At 39.0% G+C, this 24637-nt stretch overlaps 1 protein-coding gene across 7 annotated transcripts in view; it reads right to left on the reverse strand.

The window, feature by feature from the left end:
* CDC42BPA (CDC42 binding protein kinase alpha) overlaps window positions 1-24430 on the reverse strand; it is a 181794-nt gene extending 157364 nt beyond the window's left edge. For 2 of the 7 annotated variants that reach the window (XM_058835492.1, XM_058835488.1), the window contains exons 1-2: window positions 24019-24423; window positions 23062-23286 (exon numbers count right to left, since the gene is read on the reverse strand). In XM_058835492.1, coding sequence (XP_058691475.1) covers window positions 23062-23257 — 196 coding nt within the window. In that variant the 5' untranslated portion in view covers window positions 23258-23286; window positions 24019-24423. Of the gene's footprint in view, window positions 1-23061; window positions 23287-24018 lie in introns of all 7 variants that reach the window. The other 5 variants (XM_058835489.1, XM_058835490.1, XM_058835491.1 and 2 more) reach the window with 5 other exon arrangements.
* Window positions 24431-24637: the final 207 nt, after the last annotated feature.

Below are 24637 nucleotides of genomic sequence, written 5' to 3' on the forward strand. Positions count from 1 at the left end.
ATACAAGAATATCTGAAGATGGCTCTGTGCCAGAAACTACACTTGACAGCTGTTTCAGAGCACGGCATAGCTCTCACATTTTTGATGTCTGATGTTGACAGGGATTACTTAAAAACAACTGTACCAGAAGAAACTGTTCTGCAAGCTATTCCTCAGCAGGGTTTTCATGAACACAGTAGTTGTCACAGCAAGTGCTAATTTGTATTTCAAAACAATGAATCCAGTAAATACAGAAAACTCTTTTTTATAATTAACAATTCCAGAATATTTCTCTATCTCTTAAGACTAGTGGTGGAAAGGTAAGTTTGACTTTCTGAGCATAAAAATTTTGCATCCATCATAAAGTGAGGATCACTAACTAGTGTACAAGTCTAAAGCTTGTACACATTCATTTTCAGCATTTCCTCATTTAAAATAGATAGTTTAAAAGTCAATTACTGAGCAGAAGGAGGGAAGAAGGATTTAGTGGTTGTTGTTGTTTTATAGTTTATGTACTTTGCTCCCAATGAAAAAATACTAACTTTTACCACAGCCACTGCAAGCCAATTTTGACTAATTTGTGGGCAAACCAGTAACAGAGTTCACATGCCAAAAATCGTCCCTGAAGGGATTTAAATACAGCTGACATACTTCACAGAAAAACAGGAAATGGTCTGGTAGTTACTTAACACCTATCAGAACTATTCTTTGGTCTCAAATTGGTCACATGAAAAACTCTCTCATAGGCCTGAAAAATAGAAAGCTAATGAAACCCACACATATCACCCTACGTTTTAAGTTTTAAGTTATTTCTGTACCATAAATACCAGGTGAGAAAAACTATTTATGTCTGGGTAACAGTCAGGAAAAAAGTCGGACAAACATGTAAATGGTCCTAGAGGTAGTATGGTTGGCTTAGTATTTCCTCTGTTGTTGCAGGTTAGGACAGCAGGACACCCATAAAGTGACACAGAGGATGAAAATGGCTCTGTACTTAATGACTGTTCAGATTCACAATAATCAGGTGCTGCTTGGGCCAGACAGAAGACAGCCTCTGAAGATTACCAGTTGTATTGCTTGACACAAGTCCAGTGCATAGCAAAGCAGCCCTCCAGACGCCAGCTCTGCCAGCAGCAGGGACCAGACAGGTGCATTTGAGAGCGTAACTGGATATAACAAACCGATCCAAGCATCAGGAGCTGGGGAAGCCTCGTCTCCAGGACTGCCCTGTGCCAGCAGGAATGGAGGTGACAGTGGCAGATTGATTGAACATGCAGGTGAAGAAGGGACAGTGTTTGGTGCCTACCAGCACTGGGTGAATGCCCCCTGCAGAAAGGCTGTTTACCTCCTCCAAGGAAAGAACAGCAAAGCAAGCAGAAGGGCACCAGGGCCTGACTCAACACCAAACCTTTGTACTGGACAGATTTCAGCTCAGTGTGTCAAAGTGAAGCCCATTCATTGTCCTAAAAATTAACTTCCAAACTCTCACTCTGCCAGGCTGGAAAGGAACGATGATAAACTTTAATCTTAATATGTAATGACCTAAAGACTAAAGGTTCAAAGTTGGTTCCAAAACAGATAAACGATTTTCAACTAGAACTGCAATGCATCATAAGGAGAGAGAGGAAGAAAATCTTTCAGTTGCTTTAATTAGTAAGATAAATTTTTGTGACAATTCTACAATCAATTACAATTCTAGTTTTGCTGTACTGTGGGCCAAGAAACAGGGCTGTGGGGAATGCAGATAATTTAACACCAGGTAATTTCAGTGCTAGTCGTCATGACCTACACTCTTCTACCTGCCTAATTATAAATTTACGAAGGGATCGTTAATCCAATGTAACAAAACCAACTTTAACCCGGATTCTTGACCACTCCTTCCCATTTTCACCTATTAAGGAGCACTGGGTGCCTATGTGGAGGGGTCAGCAGTGGGGGCACTGCCCAGCCCCTCAGCCACAATGGCTGTGGCACCTGAGGGGAAGTGTGCAACAGAAGGGCAAAACACAAATTCAGAGAGACATGAGGAAAATAAAAGAGAAACAGCCTTCCAGCACCTGGGTCAGGGAGGAAAGAAGGGAGAAGGTGCTGGGATTGCCCTGTACCATGGGAAGCAGACCACCATGAGCCCTTTCTAATAATACAATAAATAGAAGAGAATTTAAATAAAGGCTTTGCCATACTGCAGTGTAAAAACATGCATCCATCAGAATATGCAAACAGGATTTGTGAAAGAAAGCCCAACCATTTGGTGTATTTATTGACCTTACATTAGCATTAGCTTTGATTTAGAAAATAAGGTCAGTGGGCAGGCACTTCAGTTTCCTTTACATTAGGCTCATCAAACATCACACCACCACAAAAAAACCCCACTCTTTTCTCTCTTTGGAAATAGCCATTCATTCAATATTATCTATAGATGCTGTGAGTCAGGCTTCCAAAACATGCATTAAAATGAACCCAAGTGAGTGAAACCTGAAGCATTTAATTACTTCCTATCTGGACCCCCACCATCAAATTCCACTTGGCTGCAATCTGTTTATAGAAAGTCGTGCCTCCAGCATCCCATTCACAATGCAAGAATAACTCCAGAAACCAAATTAAGCGTGGCCATGCCTTCCTGAAAAGGAAACTGCTCAGGAACATGGGGCACTTGGAGTTAAATTTCACCACTATGAAACAGCTTTTCTGAACTAAAAATAATGTATCTTTTTTATCATTCCAACATATTCCTCCAGTTTTTTATCCACAATTCAATTTCCAACACAAAAATATACTAATAAATGATCCAGATTTTAATTCACAAAAATTCTTTGCAGAATTTTTGATTGTAATCCTTCAGAAATAATGACAAGAAAACATATAAGAAAATGCAGCTGACAGTCTGTATTAAATGTTTATCTGTATTTTAAAAGAGTGAAAATCCTATTTTACCTGAATGAACAGCAGATCAGCAGCAGTAATTACTATATAAAGTCTTACTTAATAAAATCTATTTTTCACATTTAAGCACTTTATACTGGACCATGCTTTGTTCTCACAGAACTATCCATCTATCTGTTCAAGCCCAAAAGATTTCTAAATAAAAACTATTAAAAAATCAATCTCTTCAGCTGTTTCATTAGGAAGTGGCTACACGTAACAGAAAAGCCATCTGTCTTTTGTTACAGCAGCCAGGAAGCAGCAATTTATCTTAGAAACAATTTTAAAATGTTCCATTTAGTTAACAAACTTTGCATGATACTGCAGTCATATCTGAGCATGCAGAGTGACTTGTAAATATTATGAATTAGGCAATAACTCAGTACTTGTTAAACCTGGAAGTTCTATATAAGTCTAGTGAAGTAACTGCCTTTTGCATGAAGACAGGAGTTAGAATAAATTCCATCCAAAAAACCACACATCACCTCTTCTCTACCACGTGGTAATTGGAATTTACATTATTTTTCAAAAACTTGGTATCTTTAGAATTTGAAATAACCAAATTTCATAGGTTCTCCTTAAAACAATATTTTGTTTATAAAATATCAACATGGACACAATTACTGCATCTCACTGTTATAACTTCATGAGATCAACAGTGACGATAACACAGAAGAAAGGCTGCAATTTGCCCTTACTTCAAGAGAAGTCAAAAATAAGGTGTATACCTCAGACAGCTCTTTGATAAAAGCAAAGTATGATCAGGACGATTTTCCTTTTGTTCTTAAGAACAGAAATTTTCAACTTGAAGGATTCTCTTCAGTACAAGCTTTACTGTTTCCCCACAAATAGAAATCAGTTAGGAAGTTCACAATAGTTACAAACATTGACTTCATCTGCATACAGCAGAACATCCTCTAAAAGACGTGCCAAGACATTTGAACCATTTCAGACTCCTTTTGGATTCTGTCCCACTTCTCGTATTTTCACCAGAAATGAGCTCATAGCCAGAAAAAAAACCCCAAACCCCATAACCAAAATATAGATGGTCTAAATACCTTCATTCAGGGTGGTAAGCATGGGTGTATCTGTAGATTAGAACCTTCTCACAGAACTAAGGAGGCAGCAACCATGCACAACATTTCTTATAAACCCCTAATTGGAAGGTGACTTTTGTGCAGGCTAAAATTAATTAAACAGCTCTGATGCACAATACAGACCTAGTCCTTCCATGTGCATCTTGTTGAGATCCCCCATGGACATGGGGTACACAGGCCATGACCTGGCCTCTCAGTGTTTTCTCTGAGCATCACTCACTGATAACTCCACAAATTCACTGGTTCTAAAGATCCTTTGTGCCCCCAAGGCTATCAACAGAGAAGGGTAAGACAGAGATCCAAATTAAATTGTTCAATTTACAGCTTTCAACACTGCACATTATATTTTATGTAAATTCTCTAAAGTCCATCACATACTAACTACAGTTCCGAGATTAAGGAAGTCTCGGAACTCCTGAGATGCACATTTCAACTGCCACCCACATTCTGCAGCTAAAGAGCAGAGATATTAACTAGCAGGAATATAATTAGAACCAAACATGGGGACTGATACTGCCACAAAACATTGCAGTAATAAAATGTAAGGCCATGCCAATTCCTTTCCATATTAGATATCCTTGATATGGAAAAAATTAACCCCTCAAAATTCAAAGACCACCATTAAGAAGGTCCTGTAGACAATTTCCCTATTACCCAGCAAATCTAATGTCTGACTGAATGGAAGTACTGCTTTTCCAGGTTCCAGACTACTTCTAGGAAAGCAGTCAGAAAATATGATCAGAAAAATCATATTAATTTGCCCATAAAATCTGTCTTGAGTTTTCTTACCTGCATCTGCTACATGATTTGCATCATTCTGCACAAATTAGCCAAGTCCAGTCACCTTTTTGCCCTCTCTGTAATTACATCATAACTACCTGTATCTCCCCAGGGACAGCACTACCTCCACACTGAATACAAAGAGACTGCCAGGAACTCTATGGATAGAGTATCCAGCATTAAGGTTCTATCCTTTTTTAATGTGCTCAAAAGTAAGATTTTACTCAAAGAGATCGCAAAACTAGTGCAAGGTGCAGGATGTACAAGCTTCCAAGCTTAGGGTCTGAAAAAGACAACACTAATTACTCATCAGGGGCAAAAACACTCTTCAAATAAGACACAGTGCTGATGAAGAGTGACATGGGAACACAGTTCAAAGCATAACCTGTATCCTGCTTGTTTCTTTTCTCCAAAGAGCATGGAGGTAAGGATTAAGGATTTGGACATTATTGAAGGTATTCTCTCTGTTACCTCTGTTGAAGGGTTTCTTTCTCTATTCTGCACTCTATGAATCTGAGCAAGTGTACCAGGGCTAGAAGCGTATTTACCAAGACACAGAACAAAAAGCTCAAAATGCCCACATCTCTGTCTAAAGGAAAGATTTTCCTATAGCACATACGAAACACAATGACAGTGGTGCACCTTTAAATACATGATAAACTGAAAAGCAGCTTGCTTTGTTTTTGTTCAGTGGCAGCTAAGTTTTAAAAGAAGAAAGAATAAAAAGCAAAACTTTTGATTTTGGAAAGACAATTGGTGTTATGCTGCTTCTTAATTTAACATTTAGAAAAGTATGTTCCTACTACAAAGCTGACCACAGGAGAAAGAAAACATAGTGCTCTTTTCCCAAAAATGGTGAAGCAGAAGCAATACAGAATGTCCTTTATCTTGGAGCCTGGATGCTGTGGTCTAGCCACAAGTGACTGGAGCTGGAATTGAAACACTGCCTCCCTCCCCTACTGGCTGAGGTACATCTAAACACTGAAACATGGTGCAGCTGTAGCTTCCCTGCAATAACCCCTCCCCTCAAGTGAACAAGAAAAAAATATACTTTGAACTATGGCATTAGAGTCACCTTTGGGTGTTCAACAGCATCAGCCCCAAACCTTAGATGAGGCAAACTGACAGGTGCACCACGCAAAAGCTGAACTGTGCTCCCCTAAAGGCTGAGAAAGCACATGCCAAAAAGCCTGTAATTCAGGCAGACAGGATCCCTCTCTGGATGCCTTTAAATACATTTACACACTCTCACTGAATCTACAGGAATCCTGAACATGTGCTCTAAAGTGCTCTTACTTCTTTAACACACAGACGATCTTATTTTAAGCACAGCACGCCCCCTCCTTAGCTTTCTACAAACCATAGTGACACTGAGAAGAAGCCAAATACAACTTGTCACCACTTCTTTTATATAGATTTTTCCCTTTCCACATCTACCAGTAGCTCATTTTAATTCAGAAAAATTCTACTCATCTCTTCCAAAACAGAAGTTGTCTCCCAAAACAGTATCAGCTATGTTCAGATAAACTACAGCTGCAACAATAAATGACGTAAATACACATGCCTTGTAAAGTGCAATTAACAGAATATTCTGTTTAACAACAGAAATAAACGATAATTCATTGGAATGAAACTGGCACTGGACAAATATGTATCAAAGAAAAAAACAAAACAACAAAAATGGGCTAAGACATCAATGGTGAAGGAGATTAAAATCTGGGCTGGTGACAAACTGGAGAGCACAGACAGACAAATGATGACAGTCTGCAGCTCTTCCAATATTCAGATAAGATATATTCAGGTGGTTCCTGAAAACAATCCATCTTATTTATTGTGCAAAAAGACTTGTGACTTCTCACAAAAACTGTTAAATGTATTCGATGGCAAGTTCCTAAATATACTGCCTTTTAAAACAATCCTTGAAAAGCAGTGATCTTATGGCCTTCACGAGAACAGGAATTGGCACATGATAAATTAAGGGAAAGTAAGTCATCATTACCATCATTAGCTGGTAATTTTAAAAATCCATATATGAACTTTATAGAGCACATAGCATTATATAGAGCTTTAGAGTTTAAAACAGAGCTCCAACTGATTTCAGTGACAGCTGAGAGTTCTCAGTATCTCCTCATATCAAACCACAGGAAGTCAACTAACTGATCCATATGGTGATGAATGCACAACTACATACAAAATATGTGGTTAATATCCAGCACTACATGAAAAAATAAAGATCCTGTAGAAGTCAGCAAGAGCATAAAATTCTCCATAGCATCATTCAATTCCCTTGTAAAGAAAACCCAAACATTTTCCTTTCCAGCAAACCACAAATTCATCTACTAAGTAACTGCTTACTTTGACAGCTTAGTCCCCAGCAAAATAAGAATTAATCTCCAGAGCCCTACTGTCCTATGGGATATGCAAAACAGGTCATGGCGGGGAAAAAGCAGGGAGAATATCATAATACCGCTAAAGCTGTTTTGGCTAAAACTATAAATGATACTCACATATCCTTTGTTTCAGACTAGGAGGAACTCTCTCAGCTTTCAAGCAAACCCAGAATTAGCTCAAGCATTACGCAGCCAAATTACTTCATAGATACACAAAGAACATACTGTAAATTTCTTCATAACACCAACACTGTCATTCCTTGCTCGTTCTTTACACCAATAAAATCTGGTGTCACATTTCTAGGAAAGAGATAAATAAAAATCTCCTGTCCACTCAACAAGGTACAGTTACACAATACGTCTTCTTCACCTCTTAAGTCAGTTTTGCTGCAACTGCAGACATACTTCACCCAACAATCAGTTCACACCCTGCAGGCGTGCAGATGTCAAACTGTGGAGCTGCACGGTAAATCTTTATCACTGAAATAGCACAAAAAATGCTCAACATCCAGTGAGTGTGGAAGGATTCAAAACCTCAGCAGATACAAAATAAAAAAGCAGAGCATAGTCATTACTTAGGCCTTGCATTTCCAAATGACCAGCAGGACTGGCCTCTGATCTTAACAGAGACGCCTGATATCAAGATATCCACTGGGCAAGGGGGACACTCCCATGCACAATACAAACTCCTTAAATTCAGGAGAAACAGTATCCCAGGCTAAACAGCATGAAGTTAATCCTTGTACATTGCTCAACTCATATTGGATGTACAACACACTTGGAATAAATCTGAGAATTAGATAAGCAAGATTTGGTAGCACCTGTCCTATCATCAAGTTGAAACCACTCAAAAGCAAGATATGTATCTCAGGAGAGCAGAGGCTTTAGAGTTCATGGTTAGTTCAGGACAAAAAGCTAAGTTTTAGGGGTGAGTCAGAACACTCAGCAAATGTGGGAAGGCAGCTCTGAACCACCATTTATTTGTTCTGTGCTTGTGCAGGAGCTAAGCAGAGGCCAGTGCCCTCAACACGACCAGAAGGTCAGTGCTCCACAGAACCACTACAATGGCAACACATCAACATCTCTTTTCATGGTAAAGCTTCCTTCCTGAAGCTACCAGGCTTGAAAAAAAAAGGAAAGAAAAATAATCACATTGACTTTTCTTGTGTTTGCCTTTCTCCCAACACTGTAAGCAACATTAAAAAATTCTAACTACTCTTCGCAGCTAATAAGCTCCAAAATTATGCACCATATAGTTAACAAAACCTCAAGAAAGAAACATGCCTCTTCTTTTCCAGTACAACCATCTGCAGTAACATTTTTGAAGAATTAAACCAACCCACAGGAAAATTATTATCATGCTTGGTGCCGAAAAGCACCTTAAAACAAAGATGTTGACTGTGCTAACAAAGTCTTAGAGATTTTTGTGTGTGGCCATTCAGTCACAGTCACCAGCTATAGGCACAAGCAAGAGGGGAAAAGCATTCAAAGGGATGAGTAAAGGAATTACTCTCCATTTAATCTGCAGCTTGCCTACTATGGTACTGAGATCACAAAATGGGAGTGACTTACTATACTAACCTATATAAAAGAAAGCTTCCTCTGTTACATGGAATTGAGAAGGGGAAAAAGACTTACGAACCTGCAGGAGAACAATAAATTCTTCTTTGCAGTTTGGGAATTAACTCAAGAAATCACCAAGTAACTTGCTGTATATTCTTCCTTAATATAGTTCAGAGAAGCAGAGGCATTCATCAGCAGAATCATATAAAGAATAAAAACATTCAGCAGGAGGTGGGATAACTACATTATTTACAAGCAGGAAAACCACAAATGAGCTATTGCAGCTTTCCAGAACAAATACTGATGTAGGATCTGGTTTTGCACTAGCCTGCACTTCATTCAGATGTCACTGTTCCATACAAATAAACAAAACAAACTGAATTTTAAAACCCACTACTGTTCTGTCTTTGATTTTACTCAGGTATGAATGACCTCATATTATTTCAAATGTCATGTGGTCAGGCTGAAGTCTAATATTTTGTTTATGATTTTTTTAAAGACAACTCCCTTTAAACAATCGAAGAACTCATTAGAAGTTACTCTTCTCTATCCATGTGCTAATCAAGCCAAAACTGGACTAAAACCCCAAATTCCAGTTCCCACAGACTAGTAAGAAAATAAATTCATTTTAGTAAGCCTACCACGTTAGAGCACCAATTCACTGGTGACCTTCCACACCTGTAAAAGAAAGGAGGCAAGTTTCTCAAGTCCTGCTGTACCACATCAAGAATAAGAACCCTAAATCACTGTCATTTTAGGAATATTAAATGTGCAACAGCAGAGCAGACTAATAGTTATTCCTTCCCTTCGTCCAGAAAGCATGCACAAGAGCTGGCTATGGCAGAAAGTCATGGAAGTCAAACTCCAACCCTTGCCATAGTTTCTCTGAAGAACTCTGAGAGACTCAATTCCAGCTCCAATTCCTCTGTTCCTGGTATATCATAAATAACTACCTTGGGACACTTGAAGAACTTTAACCATTTGAACTTGACAGAGCAAAAAGACAAATTACACCAATTTGCACAAAATGTTTCTGCTCAAATGAAACACAAAGTTAATGCAAATTATAATGAGGCAGCAAAATCATTCAAAAAATCCTTATTAAACAAACTGCCCCATAAATAAGTTCTGATGCAAAGCACTACATAAATTACACTGTGCCTCAGAAATAGTTGCTATCTGCAAAGTAGTAGCTTATGAATAGTTTGTGAATTTTTCTTTTGCAGTATTATATAAAAACGAAAAATTCCACATTTCTCCTCTGGTATGTCATGACTAAGTTGCTGTAAAAACAGACTGACCACTAACCAACCTCCAGGCACCTTACAGAATGTACTCAGAAGTTCTTAAGCAGCAAACACCAAAACGAAGTTAACAAAAAATGCAGAGTATCTGTTCTTGATGGAAAGTTGACCTTTACTTAGCACAGTTGCTTTAAAATCAATTCCTCACAGGCCAGTTCTGAGTGCCAGTGGAAACAGGCAGGAAGCAGATACTCAGAAGCACCAGGCAGAAAAAAAGGAGGGGTAGGAAGGGGGAATTTCCTGATCCACAGAAGTGACAGTATTATGAAACTGCCTACCTATACTGTCTTTTTCACCTTAACTGATGACTAAGTACAAGGTTTTAAGAGAACCTGCGTCAACCTTCAATTAAAACCTTTTTGAGCAATACCTATGCAGATACAGCTTTCCAGGAGGTAATTCCCAACATTAGTTGGAGATAATAATCAAAGAGTTTCTGATTATCTCTGCTGATGTCATATTTGACTTCCAGAAAGCATACAAAGTTTTATGGACTAAGTTTCTAGTGTAGCAATGATCTGAATTTTGCAGCCTGACAGTTACTTGCTCCAACACCACAACCATCCTCAAAGTCCACTAAAGTTAAACCCTAACACACAGCAGGAGACAATGCAAACCTATTCCATAAATAGGAAATATGAGACAAGATTTAAATGTATGCATTTCAATTTATGTAAGACATTAAGACACTCCAGGAAAACTGTTCTGAAATGCCAATGGCATGCATATCACGGGGCTGCAGGAAAGATTTTGAAAAGGTGAGGTACAAACAAAGCACCGTACGAGTTACAAGAAGATTAATTTTTATGGAGGTCCAAGTTCAACACACAAACAGTTGCTCAAAACACAGTTCTGGCAAGCATCCACCTGACCACTGCAGAAAGAGCACTTCCCGTCTGCGAAATAAAACAATTGCCATTGCTTCAAGTTGTACAATGCTGAAGGTACAGGAGAGGGAGGAAAGAGGACATCACAGCAACAAGATCACAGAAATAAGATTAGAAAGGGTACCTAAACAGTATGCTGGAAATTCAAGCAAATAAATAAAGCCCTTAAACACACAGAAGTTACAAGACACCCACACTTTCAGGAATTTCCACAACAAACATTTCAAAAAACTTTGAAGGAAAAAAAAATTAAATTGGAAGGAACACAAACAAACCTGGATCATAGAAACTGCTTTTCCACTGAATTTTTAAAACACCTTCACAAATCACAGCTGTGCCTCCATTTCTTTGCAGAGATATTTCCTATGCTAATGACCACATACTTTTCTTAAACAGGTTTTCAAGGCAATATACACAAGCACCCAATATTCCCATGAATTATTTTCTTACCAGGAAAGCCATTGTAAGAAAAAGAAAGTATATTTACAACCCTCACAACCAGGAAATAAACACACATTTTAAAAGCATACCATAAAAAAGTGAAGCATACTATAAAAAAGTGAAGCAAAATAAAGAAAATATTCTCTCTTGACATCTAGAAAAAGCTACAGTAATTGAAGTCTAGTTTTAAATACTTAACCAGTTAATGCCCTCCAATAGTTTGGCTTTCTTTAGAAATTCAGCAGCAAATATGAACTGCTTTAATATCATCAGGGTATCAGTGGATTAACAAATGCTTATCTCCATTAACTGAGAGCAGAATTAGACATAGAAATCCCTTTTTCTTCCTACCAGACAGACATGACAATTTTGGCTCATAGCTATTTAAAGTCAATGCCTCCCACACGATGAATTCATCCCTATTCAGATGTGTAAACTTTCTCAAATCTTGACACACCACCTGGGAAACAGCCTTTCAGTGAAGAGCTGTTTTTCTCTCAAAGAGAAAAAAGTAGCACGGAAAACAGCACCTAGGTCTTTAAGTGCCTGGCATAGAAAAATATGGTATGAGACAGACATTAAAGCAAAGAGAGAGAAGAGAATCTGGGCTTATTTGTCAAGGCTTATGTTTAAATTGTGAGTCTGAAAATGTCACCAAGCAGCACATTTACAGACTTCAGATATTCCTGATGGGAATACTCTGAGAAGGGACATCACGTAGGAGCGATGCAGGTCTTCTGCACTGTGTTTTACAAACACACACACACAAAAGACCCCAAGCCCCTGTGATAAGTTATTATTGTTTAATTCAAACATGTAGTTTGACCCTGCTTCTCTTGAAGGTAATGAAAATTCTGCCACAAGTTTCAGGAAGGTTGCGGGGAGGGGTGGGGGGGTGGGATGGGCAGGGGGAGTGTTATTAATAACAATGATCAGCATACTAAGAAGAAATCCTTGTAGCTTTGCCAAAATTACTTAACTTACCATCTTCCATGCCCTGCAAATTTCCTCTGACGCTTCCCATAGGAAATGGATTTGTACCCCTGATGCTGGAACCATGCTAAGACTGACCTTTGCACCCTTTGTAAGAGTGTGTGATTTCACATGCCAGGGACAGGGAACACAGAGAGAGCTGGAGAAGGTGTGTCTGAGAGAAACTGAAAATCTAAAGTAAAAGCAGTAACAAATGCTAGCATTAGCAAAAGTGCCATGCAAATCTAGCAGTCAAAGTTTTCTTTACTGCTTTAAGAATCAGTGGGATAACATCAAAACTACTAAAGAAAATACTTGCCCCAAACATGTGAATTAATTATTAATTTGATCCAACCTCATCTGACAGATCTATTAGAAAAAGTTGTCTCCTTAAACTGGAAAAGAAAAAAAAAAAAAAATCCCCAAAAGATGGAAACCCTCTCTGAAGTGAAAGAAACAAGACAAGAAACCTTCTTTTAGAGACAGTATTATATATACTTAATGCCTCAGTTTTAAAGTGTAAAATTTCATTTTGCAGATCATGACCTGTCATTAGTAAGAATTATCACTAAACATTCTACTTCCTAATTAAGGTAGATGGAGGAAAAACAAAATCACAAGATCACATGGAATAAAATTATTCAAGTTTTGAATAATCATATGACACTTTGATGTGAACAAAATATTTTAGTGCCACAAATTCAGCCTGGTTAAGATCTGAATGCATTGAGGCCTTAGAACATATCAAGGGCCAGCAACAATATCAGGTAGAAACTTTTCTAATTATAACTATGATCATACACATGGTTAAATAGCTTTACTGAAAACATGAACTACGTGACCAAGATAAAGCAAAAACTCTTTAGACTGGTTTGTTTCCTTATGAAGAAAACTTAATGGTGAAATTAAAACAAATTTTTAAGTACTAATTTAAAGACTTTATTAGATGAGATTCCCTCCTATTGGTAGTGCCAAGGACCACAAAGTGAATGTAATATTGTCAGTAAGTAATACAAATTCCATTGAACGATCTTGGCTTCAGAGAAGAAGAATGTAAAAAATTCAAGAAGAATATAGCTAGACAGCAAATCATCAGCTCCTTGCCCCTGCTGCACACTTTTCTCCCCCAGAAAGTTTAAGCACTAGACTACTACTGATAAGATCAGATAACATCTCTGCTAAATCAGCCAGGAAGAGACTTTTCAGACATTGCCATGAGCTTCTGCAGCATATACACAGCAGTGTAACAGCACAGACACTCACTGAAGTAGCTACACCACCAAAAGCAAGTGATTCCCAGATCATCTTCTCTAAAGTCAATATTACTCAAGAATAAAGTTAACCAAAAAATAACAAGCTAATTAAATACACACCAGCTGTGGTAATAAACACTATATACCATTTTTTCTTGGTAACCTTGACTCTAAATGGTGTTTACATTTTCAGAGTGTGAATTATCATCAATGGAGATATTAAGTCATCCCTCATTTTCAGAAAAAACAGTAACATAAAAGGACATAGATAGTAGATTTTTTTACTCAGCCTACTTAGATCCAGAAAAACCCACACAACTAATATAATTTCAAGAATTATCTTATGACTTTTATAAAGATGCAGAAATTTAGAAGTACATATTTTGTTACCCAGAAGTGGCTGCTAGCTGTGAAGGTGAAAATAGTCAATACTGGAGGTGGAATGACACAACAGCAAAATAATAGTGGTTCTCTCTGCAAACTTTTGTTTGCATAAGAAGCAGATTCTATAATTTCCTCTAACATATCAGTTCAGAGAGAAAACAAGTGTCTTTTGTGTCAGCCCCTATCAAAATTATAAAAGGATCTTTTTAAATAATCACAAAATAGTACATCATGTGTTTTTGAAAAGTTGGGAGAAATAGAACGAAACTATTCCAAGTGTGTTAACATAAGAATCCTTGTCTTTCAGTTACAAAGTATACAATGAAAACAGTGTAAAGACACTGAGTGATACTATGCCAAATACCACAGAACACACAAGACCAACACTTTCTTTTTTCAAGGAATTACCATCATCAGAATCAGACAGTTATTTTGAAAATCCCTCTTCATGATTAGAAACTTTCTCACTGCAAAAAGAAAAGTTCTGGAAACTGTTACAGAAAAAAATGAGGCTCACTGAATTTCTACACCAAACACCTATCAGAAGAAGCTCGCAGCCTCAAAATTTGTTTCAAAATTGTAGCTCTCTTGTATGCTAGAGGGAATCTGAGAGACAACCAGCCTGGAGCACAGGAGCTGCAGCAGGTGAAGCCACAAAAGTCTGGGCTGTCACAATCCTAGCCTCTTTCTTTTATACAAACACCACCACAATATCTTCACAGAACCATACTGACAGATCTCAGTGTGCTTTTGCAGGTTGGTTGTTAACTGGATTGTGTCCCTCTGCCCACGCAAGCATCAGCAAAACAAAGATCAGTGCATTTAGCCAGCCTTAAGACACCCTCAAGTCAGCCCGCACCCAAGATAAAACCAGTGAGTTGCAATCAAAATGTGACTTCTATTTCCCCCTCCTCCTCTTGTTACTATGTGTCCTACAAAACATTCAGACAACACAGTGCTTTATTTACCAAAGGTAGCGTGGTAAAGGTGAAAGAACTTTAATGAGCAAGAGCAGGAAATACCTTGGGGCTATGGTGTCCCCACAGCACAAATGACATTTTCTTAAACCACTGGCCAGACAATAGTAATTGCCACCCTTCCTATCACTTTTTTAGTTTACTTTCAGGTATTAGAATGATAAAGCTATACTCTCACTTCAGTCTCATCCTTTTGAGACTACAGGAGTAAAACAGGTCACAACTTCTTACAGCCACAACAAACAGCCCAAGGCTCCAGTTCGACAAAAGCTAATAAGGCACAAAGATAAATGATAATAAATTAATTGATCTAATAAGAAATGTACAGGTCCTTACAGGACACACTGTATAGATGCACTGTATAGACTGTGGGTAAGGCCTGTGTGTATTTTCATAGATGTGACAACTTTTTGCTACATTCTTCCCACACAGCCTCTATATTATGAATCAGGCCAAGAAAATCATGAACGGTTGGGGATGACTAGGAAAAAACAAAAAAAACCCAAAAAACAATCCAAATCTAGAAACCAAGATTCTGGCCATGGGAAGATCAGACACACAGATATCCACACCATATTAGAAACACAAACTGAGATTTATACGGGATGAACACATGGAAGAAATGCACGAGGCCTCAGTTGAGAAGGTAATTTGCTTTGGAATAACACTATGGAAAACCACAGAGAAAGGGAAAGAGGAAGGACTCAGAAATGAAGACCTGCAAGCCTTCCACCACATCCTCCTCCAAGCCTCAAACTGAGACCAAAAGGAAACTGAACAAAAGACCAATGAAGCACTGCTTTTCTAATCCCACAACATTTGAAAGAAATGCAATTTTATTAACATCTACAACTGCTTTTTCCTCTCCCACTTGGAATGGCACACTAAACTCACTTCTTATTTCTACAAAAAAATTACTGTACATTTCCACTAAATTGCTGAACAAAATGTATTTTTCCCCTCAAAGTGGCCTACAAAAATACCAGTTCACAACATCTACAAGATCCCCACAAAAAGTATTTCAAAAAGTTGCCAAGAGAAGGTGCACTAAGGAGCTGATCCCTAAGAATAAAAGAATTCTGCAATATTGCGTAACAAAACTAATTTAAATCAAACTGCAAGTCTGGATACGGATAAGGAAGAATTATGAAACACAAAGTCATAGGAGTCTGGATATACCTCATGTGGATTTTATCCATGGTGACCACTAGTAAACCTAATTATGCTGTATTACTAGAAATAAAGCAAACTGACCTGTCTGAATAGAAGATTTTTGCAGTTATTATTAAGCCCAATGTCATGTTTAAACTACTTGAAATAAAAATCTTGCAGTTAACAAAAGATTGCACATGACTGACCTAAATCACTTGCATTTTTTAAAGATTTTGGTCCACATTAGTGGCATTCCCAAGCTTAATGAGGATTTTAGAAAAATAACGTGTTGAGGTAAGTTTGACCAGAGTAGAACAAAATATTCCAGTTGTTCAGCCAGAAAAAGAAAATCAAATTAAACAAGTACAAATGCTCATGGAAGGAATGCCTGCTTTGCCAAAAGATAAAACCTAAAGAGTCTAGAAACTGGCCTTTTCTTTCAATCCTGCCTCAGCTATCCCCTGTAGCTTTATTAGTCAGGTTTTAGAGCTTGGCAGCAGGACCCAATTGCTTCTGGAAGTTTTCTGCACAAATTGAGATTGTAAATTTTTTACAGGATAAAAGCAATTAGGGATGCTAAGAATAGGTTAATATTTTTCAAAGACATATCCAGGATAATTTATTACAGTTCACTTTCAGAAAATAATATGGGGAAAATTATTTTCAGGATAGTAGCCTACACCCACTTTGTATCTCAAAATCCTGTATTTGCAATTTATTAATAAGAAAATTTCAAAACAACGCTGGTCTCTCCAGCCGCAAGTATGACTCAGTAGTGAAATTACTGTTATTTTCTGCTGCTATTCAGGATACAAACACTGATCTATGGGTGTAAGGTAGAGCTTCAAAAAGAAAAGTAGCTTCTACCTGTCTTTGTAAAAAAAGAATATATATATATTCTAAGAATTGAACAATATTGGACCAATTAAGCTAATTGCTTTTGGAGCACAATATGCATAGTCAACTGTGATATAATAATATGCTGCAAGTTATAAAAAAATGTCAGTAAAGTCGAGAAGAGAAGGGCCAGAAGACAAGGAAGGAGTTTAATCAGGTAGATACACACAGAGCCTCATCCTACACAGAGGTTAAAAATTCAAACACCTTCAGCAGTACATTTTACAGTTATGATCATACCATAAAGAAAAACCCTACTGGATTAACCCTTAAATATGAAATGTCCTCGTAACAGGGAATTTACTGTGTTGTCATGAGGTTTATAATGCCCACTGAGCAGACTAACTCATATAATTGTATTTCTCCATTTGTCCCCATTAGACCAAAGCATGCAAGGAATTTCTGTACAGAATAAAGGCATTTCTAAAATTCCTGGAAACTAAGTATTAGTTAGCTTTCTATCTAAGCAAGCTGTGCTTCTTTGCAACAAACAGGACATTACTGACAGAAGTCAGTCAGCCTTAAGACACATACCCCAAATATGCCCCAAAATAGGCAGCCTTGGAGTACTTCCAAACTTCCTCTGCCCAATAGAACAAGAAATAACCAAAAAGAACACCCTTTAAACTTATTTCTACTTAAAATTAAGGGCTTAAAAAGAACAAAAAACACTTAGTGTAATGAAAATGTGCAAGGAAACAAACACATTACAATGGATTAATGCCTTACTCTACAGGAAGCTAATAAAAAACAAGTAGAATTAACTGGACGGTCTCAGCTCATTTGATCACATCAGAACTGTTGATAAACCTATAGTAATTAGTTTACTGTGTTCAAGGAAAGAATCAAAACTGAAGTACATGTGGGGGAAAAAAAATCCCAATTTAAAAGGTATAGACCTTAAACACAGAGCTATCTAACACTAAAGCCTGTATGGGCAACCATTCTTTTGCACATTTTCCTGCAAATACTGCTTCCTTGTTTTTCAAGTAATTCGGTGTAGAACTGCATCTGTAAAAAATATGTTTACACAATATTCTGAAACATAGAGATATGAAAGTTGTTTCTATTTGAGAGCACTGAAGAACCTTCTTCTTTCACCCTAATCAATAAAAAGCATTTAATTGTTGGTTGCAGCTGTGTAACAAACAACAGATTAAATAAAATAAGCAGTAAAGTGTTATTGTACACAATGTCAGAAATTCATGTGTCAAGAACGGCACAATGTCTTCTACATTGATGGAACCCCATCAGTTCATATGGCTCAGCTGCAAGGAATGAAACAGCTCACATTCAAAATTAGGAATATGCCTATGCACATTAAGTGGCCTTGACAAGCAAGATGCTCGCTCTTTCCCAGAATGAATTGAGTAAATGGTTTTGCTTATGTCAGACCAAGAGGTATTCCCATTTGTATGACTAGAATAAAAAGTTGGTATCTTTTAGAATGTAATTAGGAAAAGAAGTATTTCTAATGGGTTAGACGGCACTAAGGTTGGAAAGTACTGAGCACCAAAGTCTACTTTAAAAACTTTTTAAAAAACAAAAACAACAAAACTTGAAAAAGTCAATTATTAAGTCTTTTACTGTCTGCTAAGAATAGAACCTAAATGAATGATTGTTTTTTAACAGTCTGTTTTAAAAACAAAATGTAAGCAACTCACAGCTGAAAATGACTGTGACTTTGTTCAGGACCTATACAGAGATAAGTGACAAAGAGGAGATGCAGAAACATAGAGACAGGATTTAATTTTCTTTTCTAACTAATATGCAAAAACAAACCTAGCTCAAAAAGGGGCTTGCCATTTTTTCTGAAGAAAAACCATGAGAGAGATCACCAGCAGGATAATACAACCTCTCCCCAACTCAGTCTTGAAAAATTGGTTGTACAGTGACAGAACCATTTTCAATACCCAGAACAGATGCTGCACAACTGAGTAACAGAAGTATGAGACCAATGATGACAGTCTAGTGTATGACCATATCAGCACTGAATAAACACCATGCCTTTCTGTTCTACTAGAGATTAAATGAGAACAATGTAATCCATCTCCCAAAGCTTTCTTTGGTAGGAAAAAATAAGAAACCAAACAAAAGCCAAACAACAACAAACTGAACAAAACCAACCAAACAAAAATTTTAGTTAAGGCCAGTTTACATTTTTCCAATGAGAGCACAGATTTAATCAAGTCACTGACCTCACCACAGTATTGGTGGTGCCCTCCATCTTCCCTCACTTTCATCACCACACATTTTGAGGTTTATTCCACTATTCTTTCAATACATCCTAAATAACATTGTTCTAGTTTCTTTTTAAAAGCAATTCAAACTGGAGCCATTAGAAATAAAGTTTTCCCACAACCAAAACATTTCCAAAAGATCTCCAAAAGCTTCTTTTTATTACTGTAGCTCTCTTTCAAGTTCACCTTAGCAGCCTTCATTACCTCCCTTACACTCTTGTGTCAGTGTGCCAACTCACACACAAGTAGAAAAGAAAAAGTAAAGTGCTTGGAATTCTCAACAGCTTTTTCTGGTAAGCTCCAGTTGCTATAATTAGACAAGCCCTTTTCTAAATCATAAATACAACTATCAATGGAGATAAAAATGAAAACTAGCATTGAATACATAGAACAAGCCAAATCTAAATGTTCCAGCTTCTTCCTGTTATCTCAAAACGTGCCCTGATTTAACCCTCAGAACACAAACACAACGGCTGTTTCCATGGCTGTGTTAGCATATAAGATACCTATGTAATATGAACAACAAAATCAAATCATCTTATTAACCAGTCACATAACTAATACTGTATAACAACAGGGAATGCAATTATGTTTTCACTTAAAGCCAAAGACAGGATTTTAGAAGCAAAGCAGCTCCTAAACCACAAAATAATTACCCTGACAGTTCTAACCAGTCTAACGTCATTTCAAGCACCAAGAGACTGAAATCCTACAAAAATTTAAAATTCAACTTCACATTCTAGAGACCTAACTTCCTCCACTTGCTGAGTTAAACTTGCAGTATCAAACCAAAATAAGAACAATTAGTTCAGATCTCAATTCTTTGATCCTGATCCATTTTTTAAATAAGTTCTAGATTACAAGTTCATAAAGTAGTCCAAAAAGATCTAAGTACTAGAACATGAAGCTTCTTAGCTCCCCTAAATATAGCAGCAGTCACATGGCTGTCATTAAGACATTAGCTTTTCCATGGCAGAATACCTCCTAAACCTTTCCCCCAAAAAATCATATTGTGGTTCAATCTTACATGAAATACAGCAGATAACATCTCAGACCCTGAACAGTCTGTATAAAAATACACATCCACAAATGTAAGCTCAGCTCAAACCCTCCACAAAACCAAACAGTAACACCTCAAAACTACACTGCTGAAAAGCAAGAAAAAATTATTTGCTGCTCAACAGGAGTCTGTGATCACTGAACAGCTGTTTCTTAGCCTTTTCTTAAAATTAACAGACTATATAAATAAATCTTATTTACTTCTAGAAAGAATAACTTATTTTTTAAAAAGGCAGTTTAAGATGATAATCAGTTCTCAGGAGTAAATTTGTACTCTACATTTTGTAAACACACAAACATACCAGTTCCCTGACCAGTTCACTACATTCAGATTGCACTCTTCGTAGCAATCGAGAAAATCTGTGGATGTTTGGCAGAAACCCACAAAATGCCAGCAACCAACTGACATCCACCAGTAGGTATACCAGGCCCGAAGTTTTATTCCACTGATGGGAAAAATAAATTAATACACACTATTTTATATGGTACATTCAAAACCAAGAGCGCTTCACATGCAGCAGCTTTCAGAACTCCCTGGTGGAAAATTTGTGCTATTTTTCCTGCTGTTCAAATAGAGAAGCTGAAAAAAACTGAGCTGAAAGCACTTCAACACCGAGTCCTTTAGAGAGGTGTGGGCAGAGTCCATGATTTCTGGCTGCCAGCCTTCCACTTCCACTCAGCACATCTCTGACTTTAAAACCACATATAATCTCTTTCTAATCAACCACTTGCTTTGTTTCTCCTTCTGGGGAGAGAGATACGAGAGGTCATGACCATATCAAAGCACAGGGTACCCTCAGCAACTCCACTGCACCACAGCACTGCAGGGTACCCGACCTCTCTAAGAGCCTGATTTTGCCAACTCCCTGATCCCAAGAGGAATGCCAGCTTCACTAGGAGGGCTGGCCCTCAGAGGAGACACTCCTGGGAGTGTTTGCAGGATAAAGACATCATTAACACAGACACTTCCACCAGCAGGCACTAGCAACCACTGGCTCTTCCATGTCACCTCACAAACCCTCCTGAAAAAGCTCCCAGGGCAGAAGCCTGGAGAGCAGAGCAGGGAGCAGACAGAGGACCATAGCAACTCAGCCCTGGAAACGGGAGCAACTGGTCTTTGAAGCCTAAGAGTCTTGCTAAGGCACAGTTGGAGCATGAGAGTGGAAAAATAGCAAGAAAAATAGGCCAGCAAGAAACCTTATTCCAGTCCAGCCTTTCCAAAACAGTGTATTATTTCCATCAGCAGACGGGAAAGCTTATTACAAAAACCTTCAGGTACTGTCAGAGCCTTGAAATGATGCATTTACCCATCAAACAACCACCACTGAATGCACCAGCACCCAATACAATGGGTCCTAAACACACTGTTGATCTGATCATCTAGATATGGTTAACTTAGTTATTATTATTTAGAGGATATCAGCTGGCTAGATCCACTGCAGACTACACTAAGTTCCTGCATAGAAAATACCCTTGGAGCCATCATATTTTCCCAGTCTTTCACAGCTTCTGTATGCCAGTGACAGTTTTAGAGGGAAGATTCTTCAGAAGTACTTTTAATTACTATTTCCTCCTTAGCTAGAATGCATTAATTATAGCCTGTTCCTCCAGATAATAAGAAAACAAAAAGCAGTGCAATATGAACACTACAAGAAACTTAATTACTGAGTCAGATGTCCTTTAGATGTCAGTATGACTACAGAGAGGAGTAGGAAAATAAAACACACACATATCAGCCTCAAGTTGTTAGATCAGTTATCAAAACAATGTCTTTCCTCAGCAACTTCATTTTGAAGAGCTCAACCACCTAATTAATCAAATGCCAGTTACGAGTTTCAAAAATATGCTTTTTTTTAATAAAGGAGGCCTACTGATGTATTTATTACAAAGCAAATGTGGTAAATGGTTCTGTATGCAAAAGCAGAAGTGCAGTATGACTTTGAAGTCTGAAGGTCAGATACAGTAAACATTCTCATCAAGGTTCTTATGTCAGACTGCATCTTCTGGTTTACATCTGAGTTTAGGAGGAGGAAGAAAGAATGAAAAAGAAAAAAAATAGTCAACCAGTTCTGTGACAACTTAAGAAGAACTGGCACAATATCATTCACCTGCTTTCCTTTAAAAAATCTACTAATACCCTATCTCCCACAAAACGAAAAGTCTGCCAGGGACACACAGAGTTTCATTCTGCTTTTCAACTTTGATTTTCCTGATGAAAAAACCTATCTACCTAAATAAGCAACAATTTTATATTAAAGAAGATAACGTCATCTTCTCCATCATCACAGATGTTTCAAAGCTTTATAATTTCAGAAAGCTGAAGGATTTTCTTGTTGATCAACATGTTTTATTTTAAAGCAGTATAGGTTCAACTGCAGAAGCAAATCAGAGGATTGTGCACTGATATTTTTCTAGGCATAAAAGAATTCAACCCTCACCATTTCATATTCCCAGCAACTTTAGGATACAAAACTCAACAGCTGGGCCTGAAGGCAAACAAATATGCTTCGAATACAAGAGCCTGATTCATGTCAAAAAAGAAAAATAAAAAATATGATACATGTTTTACATGCACACCTCAAAGACAAAAAAAGCAATACAGATTTCTTTTTAGCACCATCACGTTTAAATACAGTGAAACTGATAACACCTCCCAGTAAAACACTGGGTTATAAACAATCCCCTCTCACACATAACAGAGACATTATACAAAACAGACAGGAACATGGACACATGTACACAAAATAAACACATTAAAACTCACCCCACTCCAGATACTCGAGGATGTTCTTCTCTCTTCTCAGAGGGGAATTATTACATTCATCATAAAGGCAGATGAGTATATCCAGCAAGGTTTCCACACTGAAGCATTGCCCATTAGTCTGTGTTGGCCCATCCAAAATAAACTGCTCCAACTGCTTCAAACGCACTTCTCCAGACATGGTTGTTTCAGTTTGCATTGGGGTTTCTTTTTTAATGATTATTATTACTTTGTCAGAAAAACAACAACAAAAAAAAAAACTTTTGAGGGTTTTGTTGTTTAAAAAGAAGTTAACAGTATTTTTAACAAGTGTCAAACTGTGGCGGTCCTTAATTGCCAGCCCACCTCGGTGTTCCCAGCCTGAAACTAAACCCTTGGAGTTTCAGACACACACATACAGTGTGGGTATCTGTGTATGCATGACATTTAAAAGAAGAAAATAGTTATCCTAAAAAAAAATTAACAGGCTTAGTAAGAAGTGGTGCAAAAACATATATGGGCATTCCTGATGCTTTAACAATAGTAATTGCACTCAAATTCAACCGAGACTGCCTGACACCGATTTCACCGTGCGTGCACAGGCACACGCACTTATATATTTAAGAAGGTCTTCTCCTTCATTCCCAATGCAGATCATGCAGCGCGATCCTGCGAGGAGCCCCGCCGCAGCACCACGGGCTAGCAGCCCCTCCGGTTCCGCTTCCCAGGACGGATGGGAAGGGTAAAACAGATGTATTTACGTATTTATATAAGCGAAAGGCAGCAGAAACGAGGGCGCACACCAGCGGGGAGGGAGGGAGGGATGAGGGGCCGCGCAGCCCCGCCGCCCCCCGCCGCCTCCCCCGGCCCCGGCAGCGCCTCCGCGGCCACCGCGGGGTGGGGCGCAGCCCCCCCTCCTCAGGGCGCAGCCACGTCCTGCCCCGGGCAGCCTTGCCTTTCCCTTCCTCCTCTCCTCCTTACCGAGTCTCCTTTTAAGGCTTTTCAGTGATTCAAAAAAACTAAAGTCTTCATTGTCGCCCCCTTCTCCTCCGCTGCGCCAAGGGGCGGCGGGCGGGACGCGCGCCCCGACACACCGGCAAAAGCGTTCCGAGCCCTGTCAAATCCTTCCCATGGCTGCGGCGGCTGCTGCTGCTGCGGAGACGGCGCCCTCCTCCTCCTCCTCCACCCGGTGCGCGTCCTGGGGCGGAGGGAAAGCGCCGGCGTCTCCGCTCCGGCCGCACGCTGCGGGCCGGGAGGCCCCGACGACGACGGCGGCGGCGGCGGCGGCGGCTTCACTCCCGGCGGCGCGATGGTGTCCCGGCTTCGCCCCCCCGGGCAAAGGGCATCCTCGGGCGGTGCGTGTGCGGGGTGTGTGTGTGTGCGTGCGCGGAGCGGCGGGGAGGGGTAGCGGCGGCGCCCTCCCTCCCCGGCTCGCTCCCTCCCTCCCTCCGCTTCCGCGCCCTCCTCTCCCCCGCCGCTCCCTCCCTCTTTCCTTCCCTCCCTCCTTCCCTCCCGCGGTCACACGCGGCAGCCGCCGCCGCCGAACGCGCAGCAGCCCAACATGGCGGCCGCGGCGGGGGGGAGCCGCCGCCGAGCGCCG

The sequence above is a fragment of the Poecile atricapillus genome, chromosome 3 (genome assembly GCF_030490865.1).
Source record: "Poecile atricapillus isolate bPoeAtr1 chromosome 3, bPoeAtr1.hap1, whole genome shotgun sequence".
Classification (NCBI taxonomy): domain Eukaryota; kingdom Metazoa; phylum Chordata; class Aves; order Passeriformes; family Paridae; genus Poecile; species Poecile atricapillus.